The sequence below is a fragment of the Triticum urartu genome, chromosome 1, assembly GCF_003073215.2.
Source record: "Triticum urartu cultivar G1812 chromosome 1, Tu2.1, whole genome shotgun sequence".
Lineage (NCBI taxonomy): Eukaryota > Viridiplantae > Streptophyta > Magnoliopsida > Poales > Poaceae > Triticum > Triticum urartu.
The window spans coordinates 460,816,604-460,827,423 of record NC_053022.1 but is presented as its reverse complement, the minus strand read 5'-3'; the positions used below and the strand labels follow the sequence as shown (position 1 = coordinate 460,827,423).

General features: G+C 45.0%; 2 protein-coding genes across 3 annotated transcripts; one reads left to right on the top strand and one right to left on the bottom strand.

Annotated features, from left to right (window-relative positions):
* Positions 1-1,784: 1,784 nt before the first annotated feature.
* Positions 1,785-2,512, top strand: LOC125519024 (dirigent protein 21-like). The gene has a single exon (XM_048683913.1). The coding sequence runs from the start codon at positions 1,818-1,820 to the stop codon at positions 2,376-2,378; it is 561 nt and encodes a 186-aa protein (XP_048539870.1). The 5' UTR covers positions 1,785-1,817; the 3' UTR covers positions 2,379-2,512.
* A 153-nt stretch (positions 2,513-2,665) lies between these two features.
* On the bottom strand, positions 2,666-8,999 carry LOC125519010 (dual specificity protein phosphatase PHS1). 2 transcript variants are annotated; one of them, XM_048683897.1, is made up of 11 exons: positions 8,632-8,999; positions 7,946-7,981; positions 7,654-7,832; positions 6,503-6,716; positions 6,097-6,267; positions 5,846-6,006; positions 4,718-5,753; positions 3,847-3,999; positions 3,533-3,760; positions 3,287-3,444; positions 2,666-3,199 (listed from the first exon to the last, which is right to left on the bottom strand). In XM_048683897.1, exons 1-11 carry the CDS (start codon positions 8,704-8,706, stop codon positions 2,830-2,832), a joined length of 2,781 nt encoding a protein of 926 aa, XP_048539854.1. In that variant the 5' UTR covers positions 8,707-8,999; the 3' UTR covers positions 2,666-2,829. The 2 variants fall into 2 exon arrangements, with proteins under 2 accessions (XP_048539854.1, XP_048539858.1); XM_048683901.1 differs by lacking the exon at positions 7,946-7,981.
* Positions 9,000-10,820: the final 1,821 nt, after the last annotated feature.

The following is a 10,820-nucleotide window of genomic DNA, read 5'->3' as shown; positions in this document are numbered from 1 at the left end:
CTCTCCATCTCCTTAGAAAGGGTGTTTCTCACTGAATTTCCTTCCATCCACCCTAGCAACAAGTCACGATTACGATGGGTACAGTAATTCAAATGCAGGTCGAAGCCTTCCTTTCTTCCTAGACAAGTCTACACAAAGCACACCTCTCAGATTATAAGCAGACGCCGGCCGTTACACCCGATTAACGGGCCCAGTTCAGGCTTGCAAGCCACTGGGGTAGACGACACATATGAGTGGGTCGAGCTGCAGGCCCACGAGTTGCAGTTGGCATTTCCCTCTCCTCCGTTCTTTTGCTTTGTTGTTTGAGGTGTTGCCGGCGCAAGGTCAAGGGAGTTTGGGTGGCCTTACAATTTGGAGGGGACAATTGTTTCCTTCTTGGTGTCATGTAGGATTCCACGATGACTCTTTTTTCTATTTTTTTGAACAACACTAACTTCCACTATTCAATGGATAATTGCAAGTTTTTTATTGTTTTATTTTTTGAGTGAAGGATAATTGCAAGTTTGCTTAGAATTGAAACTACAACCACAAGTTGTTGCTGAGAAATAGATGTTCTCCTATTTATTTTACTATTGATAATTGGGTGCATTGGCGTGCGACTCCATTGAGCGACGAGGGCAAGGGAATCTCCGGTTAGTAGTTTAGGTTAGGGTTTTTAGTCCTCGCAGGTGCGACACTCGGGCGGATGGCGGCGCCTCTTCTTTGAGTTTGTCTTCCAGGCTCCGATCATCCTTGAGTGCGTCCGTCTGGACGTAGTAGACGGAGTTTCAGCATAGATTCCCACCATCTTCTTGGGGCGGTGAGGTTAGGGTTTCTCGTCATGTGACGAGATTTGGTGTCAGGTGTTTCAGATCTATGCAAGGGTTCAATGATTACGAATGTGCCTTCAGGTCGACGGTCCTTAAGGGCATGTGCACAAAGACTTCTCGACTGTCATCGACAAGGTCAAACCGACTCCAGTAAAAGCGACGACATCGGCGCGTCGGCGGCTTGTTCTGACGGCTGTAGTGGTCATTCGGTGGTCCCAGGATCTCAATATATTTCTTATTATGTTTGAGATGCCATGTACTTCCGATGAACTTTTACATAGATCTGATCTTTTTGGCCAAGAAAAGGTGAATTTGATGGCTTTTGGAGGGGACTAGTTGCTGGTGTCACGAAGGATTGCATGTGAGCTCCCATTTTTCTTTTGTTTTTTAGAAGTGCATGCTCTAGCCAATGCGATTAAAATACTGATCTGTTAGAAGACTTTTTGGCTTCGATACCATGTAGAAGTGCATGCTCTAGCCAATGCAACCAAAATACCGATCTGATGGAAGACCTCTTGGCTTCGATACCATGTAGAAGTGCATGCTCTATCCAGTGCAACCAAAAGACTGATATGATGCAAGACATCTTGACTTTGATACCATGTACAAGTGCATGCTATAGTCAATGCAACCAAAAAACCGATCTGATGAAAAAGACTAGACAATACATTATATATCAGCACTATTGAACAGCTAACATCCAATTTTAAATTTTCAAGTTGTTGCTCAGAAGTCAGAATTGAAGCTGCAACCACACGGTGTTGCCGAGAAAATAGCATCTTTGGTTTTGCAAAAGAGTTGTATAAATTACTACTGCTAGTAGTTGGCGTCACGATGGGATTTTGAACATGTACTTTCCTTTTTATTTTCCTTCCGACGGTTGACTCTCATTTTTTAACAGATATAGTATAATCATCCAAGCTGTTGTTCCATTCCTACAACTACAAGAACACACACCATGGATGCATCCAGCAACTCGGCATTATCACCACATCTTCTCGGTCGCTCATGGCCCAGCCGCTACCATTCCTCGCGCCACTCGTCACCTTACTCTTCCTGGCGGCGGCAACCACGACGGCAACAGCGGCCGCAGACGGTGTCCCCGCCGCCGCCGGCAATGGCGGCATGACGCACCTCCACTTCTACTTCCACGAGATATACACCGCCGGGCCGAACGGCACGACGGCGGCGGTGGCGTCCCCGCCGGCGGGCGCCAGCGGCTCGGCCTTCGGGTTCGGCTACGTGGGCGTGGTCGACGACATGCTCCGCGAGGGCGCCGACCCGGCGTCCCGCCTCATCGGCCGCGCGCAGGGGCTCACCGCGGGCGCCTCGCTCTCGGAGGTGGCGATCACCACGTTGCTCAACTTCGTGTTCACGGACGGGCCGTACAACGGCAGCACGCTGGCGATGTTCGGCCGCGCGGTGCTGGGCTCGGTGATGGAGCGGCCGATCGTGGGGGGCACCGGCGCGTTCCGGATGGCGCGCGGGTACACGCACAGCCGGATGGTCGAGTCCGCGGACCCCGGGAACCTGCTCGTCCTCGAGTACGACGCCTACGTCTTCCACTAGGAAATACGTACTCTACTGGGACGCGGAGTTTCTGCTCCCGAACTCATCTGCACCCACATTGACAACACATCAAATTATCTATCACACAAAAAAATAGATTTTTTTAGTATTTGTTTTGATTTGTTTTCGGACCAGGAGCATATCAGCCTGGGCACCGAGTTGAATTTCCATACTCTACTACCTTAATTTGCTTGGTGGTTTCGATTCGTACATGTTATTCTGGCTTTAATTCAAAAGTCTACATGTTTTCTCTTTCCTCAGCACAAATGGAAATTTATTTGTAGGCATTGATCCGAATCCCGAACATTTGTACTTGAAACATGAACATTTCTTGTTTGATACTGTATATTACACCTGAGTCTCACTCTCCTAAGTTGGGTTCCTCTTAGCGCATGTATTCACTACAGTACAAGTGTGCCAACCTGTGTACATACAACAAAAGAACAAGAGATCAGAAGGTGAGCTCGTCAGCGAACGCCTTGGCCAGCTTCTGCGAAGGGCTGAGGCTCCCGCCGCGGCTGATCCGGAGCGACTCGATCGACTTCTGGATCTCCATGGTCATGGCGCTGTCCACGCTGCCCTGCGACAGCCGCCTGTGCGCCTTCTGCAGGTGCAGCTTCAGCGAGCTGGTGCTCAGCCCCACGTTCTTGCCGCATATCGGGCACACCTTCATCTCAGGCCGCTTCTGCTGCCAGTCCATCGACGCCTTGCCGTGCAGTTTCTTGTCCAGAGCTAGCAGGGCCTTGGCGAAGCCGTCGTTCGGTTGCGCGCGGCGGTGTACTTTCTTTAGTAAGTTCCAGGCCTTCGCAAGCGTGAAGCCCCTGAGAAAAGTGGCATCTTAGTTTTAGTCTTGGAAGTGGGAAAGTATACGGCATCAAATGCAGATGTGACAAAGCTAAAATTCCTACTTTCTGAGCATCAAGTAGGCAAGGACGACCGTGGCGCTCCGGCTTTTCCCTTCAAAGCAATGGATGAGGACCTTACCCCCAACACGGTCGACCTGGTCAATAAAATCTGATGCTTCTTCAAAAAGATCGCTGATGTTTGCATCATCATCATCACTAATCTGCACAAGATAGCACAGTTGGTTTTCCATCAATACAAAAAATCAGAATTATATAACACAGTACTAAACCAAAGGTTGACGCTCTTACTGAAAAGTTCTTGTACTGAAAAAGATCAGGAAACTGGGTATCAGATTGACCAATCTCATTCGAACACAAACATAGTATATGGGTAATGCCCAAATGCTGGAGGGTGTACTTAGACCTTGCAGCGAGAGCCCCACCTATAAATAAGTTGTTGACCACGAGAGAAGGTCGCTCAGTATTTGCAGCATCAGAGACCAACGATGTCCTTTCAATGATGTGTTCAAGGCGCACCTGCAAGTTATTCATCATCAGACTCACTAGCTGCTTGAGAAAAAAGAGCTTCATCTATGTTCTAATCCAGATCTTTTGGCACCCACCTTTAACTCGTAGGCATCTGCCGCCATGTTGTTCTCAGTTCCATCAAAGAATCCAGAATGAAAATTGTTCTCCTGACAAAATCTGATCACGTCGGTCTTAAACGCTTCATTCCATTGTTCTATCTCCTTGAGCAATTCAGGATCGACATCAACCTATTGCATCATAACAGAAATTCTTAACTTAAGTTCAGCATTATTTTTATTGCCAAACACAAGTCAACCTCATACACATGAACCAGTCAGTGCTGGTCAGTTGAAGGGCAACCTTTCGGCAAAATATGAGGTTGAATATCAATGCTACACTTGTATGAATTTAGAGAAGACAGCCCCAAATATAATATGCTATACACTGAAAAAATCAACTTGACTACACAACACAATCAGAAAAGTAATATTTATTGCCAATGCCGGTACCAGAGCTGCAACTTGTGGGGGGTCAAATGCACGATTGAAAAAATTGCACTGAGTTCGAGAAAATATAATTGCATTGCTTCTGGGTTTTTACGCGAAATTTTACTTCTATGGGATGGTTTTGCAAAGGTAAGGGCTTAGTTGACCCCACAGCTTCAATGTGACAACACCATCGTTCATGGTGTTTCGAACACAACTAGATCCTCACTTTTTTAGTTAGAAACCTCAAACTCGGATTCGCGGGATTCTAAAAGCACAAGAATAGGAATAACATAAGATTGTAAATTTGTAATGTCATGCCCACTTGAATCCTACAGGATTTTATTTGCAACGACGTTTGTTTGATCGCTACCACAGGAAAAGAAGATTCTTTACAAGAGTTTTGAGTGGATGAAAAAATTCCTAGGGAATGTAATGCAAAGGAATCCTTAGGAAATTTTAAATCAAAAGAAGCCCTTACCTTCGGAGTCTTATAAAAATCACGAAGTCTCATTGTCATTCTACTTCGGGGAGCATCTGCACTCCCCTTCAAGTGTTTACCACTCCAACTGTCCCTGGACATAGGAGAATCTGAGCTTCCGCGGGATCCCGCAGAAGATGTCTTTGTGGCATTTTTTTGCGTTCCAGAGTCACTATGAGGGTCACTGTTCACGTGCTTATTAGGTGGACAAGGGGTACTGTAGCTGGCTCCCGGAGATGGGAAATCAGAAATTGCAATATCATTATGATCAGATTCCTCAGAGCTTTTAGTAATTATGGACGAGAAAACTCGCAGAACACCATCCAATTTTTGGTATAGCTGGAGAAGAAATAGATGGAAACCCTCCAGATCCCTAAGAGCTGCACGAAATGCCACTCGGAATTCATGAATCGCAGCAGCATTGTCTTCATCAGAAAGAGAGCAGCAAGAATCAGTGGAAGTGATTGCCTCATCAGGTCCAGGAATCCCAAGCTTACCACCGGAAATTTCATATAAGATATTCGCGGAGTGGTCCGAGTTATTCAAAATGAGTTCTACAACTTTGGGATACCGTTCATGATCTTTGACACGTCTCCCTGCAGGTGGGCGACGGGGCACCCCAGTGTCAATTGCTACAATGTGGAAAGTCCCGCTCGCACTTTCAGCATTTTCTTGTACACTTCTCAATGCATCTGCTTTTCCTGACATGAGGTCCACCTCCGGAGAATCTAATCTTCCGTTTGCAGAGTGGAACTGTTTTTCTTTTTGGAAAATATTAGAAAACAGTGGGTTGGAGTTTTCCAAAGTGCCCTTAGACTCCTCAAATCTGTCCATACTGGGCAAGGATGATCTATCCGAAATCATCAAGTTTGCCGGATTGCCACGCCAGCCAAGCTGGCGGCATGGGAGCCTATCCTCATTCCTGAGTATCAGATCTAGCATCAAGACCCTTCCAAGGGATGAAGAAGTAATACACGCAGCTTGCCGTGAACTGAATGCCTTTGGACTCTCTAGCAGGGGTGAGCCATGAAAATAACTGGCAAACAAGGTGAGAATTAACATCTTATATGCAGTTCAGAGTGAGAAAATGCATACATGATCATATTTTTCCTAAGGGGCTAGCAGTACCTCATTAGAAGAAGACATCGGCTTAGCTCAAGAGCTTCCAACAATTCTGAGCAAGTCATCTCACCAATCTCATCATTATTTGAAACCGCTATTTCTCGTGCTTTTTCTGCGGCATGTTTTATCCCCTGCCACTCCAGACTAGAATTATGCACTATCCTAGCCTGCAGTTTTAGAGGAAACTGAATTAGAAATCCAATGATAATTGTTCACATAAAATAAGTTTAAAGTATTCACTGGGTGTTCGCATATACTTGTGGTGTCTGGACTCCAAGCAACCGTGCAAATTCATATCCCAAAAGTTCTGCCTGTGTTGCCATCTTTGACGCTGCAAACTTTATAACAGCTGCTTCTTCTTTTGGTAAACCATTGTTACCCGCACTAAATAGAGCAAAGAATACAACGCCACCAGAGTTCACAGTCATCTAAAAAGGGAGGAAGAAGAAAGCAGCATGTCAAGTGAACGAGTAAACAAATATGAAACTACAGAACAATAATATGATTAGGCCTGATCTACAAAATGCTAATCCATGTTGGAGGCCCGCCAACTGCCTTGAAAGTTGATCTCAGATGTGGAAAAGAGAGTATAAACTAAACTTATTTTTCTCGCTAGCAACCTAGGAAGAATACAAATCGGCATGACAACAGACAGCAACAAACCTCAAGAGCTTTAGTCATCTCATCTTCAGAGTGTTCTGAACTACTACTGTGTTCTGTATGGTGCAGAGATGACAGCATATTCCATGAAAAGCCAGATGATTCAATGTCCAATGCAGAAGCATTCCCAAGCCTCTCCCACAAACTTATTTCAGGAGGCTGATCAAGCGTAGGATTCTTTTCTCTGCTCGCCGCTTCTGCTTTAACCACTTCCTCCCTATAGTGAGCAGAGCAGAGCACAGTAGCAAAACAATGATAGAGCATTAGCACAACGAGCATAGAACGTTGATTTGCAAGCTTATGATCATTTGTGTGGCACAAGGAAACAAATCCCTACATACTACTACTAAACAAAATCACAAGGTAACATTTAGATTTTTATTTACACAAATATATATATATATATATATATATATATAGTGCAGGCACGCTAAACAAATAAAAATGTAGAAGATGCCATCATGGGTAATTAGTTTTCTGCAAACTCTAGGCAGATTATTATTCTACTAATGGAGTCTTGCCTGTACTGCCATCGTTCATTTATATAAAAAAAGTTTCTTGGTTGGAGAATATCAATATAATGCAGATCAACACATAGTATACATATACTGCATGCTGGCATAAGGTTAGAACTACAGTAATCAATATGTACCATTATATCCAGTTAGGTTTTAAAGGATGAGTGTTGAATTAATCATTAGTCAAATAGAATCTGGCAAACTAAGATGACTCTGAAGGCTTAAGCAGAGTTATACGTGTGTGTAATGTATTATCTTAATATAGCAGAGTTAGAGTATTTTTGTGGAGAGGAAAAAATATACAGTTAAATATACAATCTAACCTAACATTACACCAAAATGCAGTCGAGGTATCAATGTGTTGGTATTTAGCATGCTCTCTAGTTAACTCTGGAAAGTAGAGAAACTGAAAAGAGGATTCAATCTTGTTCCCAAGGTGAGTATTCAAGTAAGGTTCCATAACCTATTTGCATATACGAGATTTGCATCAGAAGGTTCTTTGGATAAATCAGCATAATGTTTCTACAGTAGCTTTATCCAACAAGTAGATTAAGGTCACTTGTTTAGTTTAGCGACACCAGATAATCAATTGAGAAATAATCATGACTAGGATGTAGATGAATTTAGGCAAGCAACCTTAAGTCTGCGCTGCCAAAAAGTGAGAAGCTTCCACTTGGCATCACTTCAATCCTTGAATTGCGACGTGGGAACCCAGATGGGCGAAATGTCCCGCTCCGCAAACGTACCAATGACACCCATTTCTCGAATGACTGTGCTGTTGTTGAGATATCACCGCCAAAGAACAAAGAAACCACCTATACACAGAAGTAGAAATTAGGAAATCCAAACGATTGTGGTCTTCAGGTTTTCTCAAGGAAAACCAAGAAACTGGATATCACAATCGAATGCTGCAAACGGGAACACGTACACGAGAGGGTAGCTTCAGATCTCTCTCCAAGTTTTCCTACAAGAAAAGATAGGTTTCTTATGTTTAAATTTTTTCTGGAGTGGAAACAAATACATTTAAAGCATTTTGGTAGCATAGTTCACCAGCATGTTGTGATTGATGAGAGCATTGCGATGCAGAAAGACAGATGAGAAACACAAACAAGATCGGTTCTTTCTAAAGTGGACAGGATAAAATTGGAATTCACGAGTACAAACAAGCAGAGTAGTGCGAGAGGTTAGGTCTAACACTAACATGAGAACAACACTTGCAAATTGCAATTGTTTTTATATTCTCGCCTGCAGGTGAAAGTCAAATGCTCAAATTAAGGTCTATGCTGTCCCGATGTTGCATTGAAAGTTTCCCAACTTTTAGCACTTCTAAAACCTAAATTCAACACTGTAGAGCAATCAAAAGCTGCAGACCGACGGAGACTAATAATTAAAGGAAAATCTCAAATAGTCATAATTTCTGCCTAGATTCGATCAGGAGGTGCCGACATAGACCAGCCTACGATTAATGAAGGCGCATTTGGGTTTTCGGCAGTTCAACCCAAACACCGGAGCACATTATTCCCCTTTTCCCCCAAATCCCACAAGAACCACCCAGAACGCGCCGGATCCGTCTCGAGACGGAGCAAGAAACGGGGGAGAAGCGAGCGAGCTCACCCTGGGGAAAGGGACCGGCGGCGGCGCCTCGCGCTCCTTGCGTGCCTCGTCTTGCCGCGCTGCCCCCTGTTCCATGGGAGGGAGGGGCGGGCGCGGGTGGCCGTTTGACGGCCCGGGAGCCCGGCGTGATATACAGGCTCGTGTAACCGCCCGCTACGGCGCGTAGCACGAACGGCCGGCTCCCGGGGGAGGGGAATGCGGGCCGTCAAATCCGCCGGAAAGGGTGAGGATCTTGCGCGGGCTTTCGTGCCCCGCTCCGTGCCTTTCCGTCTATGGTGTCGGCTTTTTTCCCGTAATGGAGGGTCGGAGAGGGGCGAACGGTAGGGAAGACGAGAAAGTAGAGAGGGTGGAGTGAGGTGATGAGTGGAGAGAGACGTCTCAGACGTGGAGACGTGGAGTGTTCACCGGAAACTGCTTTCGCTTTTTGGAAAGGATTCCATGAAGCAGGACACGGGGGCTCGTTCCTGTGATTTGGGAGTAAAATACACAGGAGGGTCGGTAGACTTGGAGAAAACTAATTTGGACACTCGATTTAAAGAGAGCTTCAACCCGGATCACCGAATGAATGGCAGCAAATGTCCACGGGCACGTTTGGACATGTCTATGAACTGCGGATGCCATCGGCCATCCAACCGTAGGCATCAAGTGTCCGAGCTATTTGAAAGGGCTCAAACATACAAATGCAAAGTTCATGCTAAACTGATGAAATTGTTAACATACACTGTTCAAACTAATTTTAACCTAACCTAGACTGAACTCAACGAGGTATCGACCGACGACCTCGTATGCAAGCCTCTTTGGCCATAGGGGCCTCTGTCATCGTTCGCGTCGTCACCCGAGCCGCCATATGAGCCAACGTCGTCATCATGCTAGTAGCAGAAGCCCCACTAGATGTCGTGTTATCCCTGCATGGTCGTTGTGGTGCCCTCCCGCTTGAGACACTTTGCCGCATCCTCTATTTCGTTTGTCTTCGGCAACAGCGCGCTCGGATTCCACCAACCCCACTTTGTAGGGTTGGTCTTTAAGCTAGTGCCAGCAGTGGGCGTCCCACTAGATGGTGGTCCTAGATCAGTTGACGACTCAAGCCTCCACGAGCTTGGAGTCCACAAGCACTCAAGCGGGCGCAACTTGGCTCTTCATGAACGCGGCATAATAATGACGCTCCCCGCCCGTAATGACCCACAAGTATAGAGATCAATCGTAGTCCTTTCGATAAGTAAGAGTATCGAATCCAACGAGGAGCAGAAGAAAATAACAAGTAGTTTTCAGTAATGTATTTTCTGCAGACACTGAAATTGTCGGTAATAGATAGTTTGGTAGTAAGATAATTCGTAATGGATAACAAGTAACAAATGTAACAAAGGTGCAGCAAGGTGGCCCAATCCTTTTATAGCAAAGGATAAGTCTGGGCGAACTCTTATATAAAGCAGAGCGCTCCCGAGGACACATGGGAATTATTGTCAAGTTAGTTTTCATCATGCTCATATGATTCGCATTCGTTACTTTGATAATTTGATATATGAGTAGACCAGTGCTTGGGTGCTGTCCTTACTTGGACAAGCCTCTCACTTATGATTAACCCCTCTCGCAAGCATCCACAGCTGCTAAAGAAGAATTAAGATAAATCTAACCATAGTATAAAACATATGGATCCAAATCAGCCCCTTACGAAGCAACATATAAACTAGGGTTTAAGTTTATGTCACTCTAGCAACCCATCTACTTATTACTTCCCAATGCCTTCCCCTAGGCCCAAATAATGGTGAAGTGTCATGTAGTCAACGTTCACATAACACCACTAGAGGAAAGGCAACATATATCTCATCAAAATATCAAACGAATACCAAATTCACATGATTACTTATAATAAGACTTCTCCCATGTCCTCAGGAACAAACGTAACTACTCAAAAAGCATTGTGCATGTACAGGATCAGATGGGTAATAAATATCATTAAGGATCTGAACATATGATCTTACACCAAATAAACCAATTAGCATCAACTATAAGGAGTCATCAACACTACTAGCAACCCACAGGTACCAATCTAAGGTTTGAGAGGAGATGGTGTTGGTGAAGATGTTGATGAAGATTGCCCCTCATTTGATGAAAGGATCGTTGGTGATGATGATTGTAGCGACCAGACCTCACACAGTCTGATCTCTGTGCATCAGTGTCATCCCTGGAAT

Coding starts and splice junctions, on each gene's coding strand:
- LOC125519024 (XM_048683913.1), top strand. CDS start 1,818: ATGGCCCAGCCGCTACCATTCCTCGCGCCACTCGTCACCTTACTCTTC.
- LOC125519010 (XM_048683897.1), bottom strand. CDS start 8,706: ATGGAACAGGGGGCAGCGCGGCAAGACGAGGCACGCAAGGAGCGCGAG. Junction 6,007..6,096: donor TTGGAGTCCAGACACCACAA/GTATATGCGAAC, acceptor CTAAAACTGCAG/GCTAGGATAGTGCATAATTC. Junction 5,754..5,845: donor CGATGTCTTCTTCTAATGAG/GTACTGCTAGCC, acceptor CTTGTTTGCCAG/TTATTTTCATGGCTCACCCC.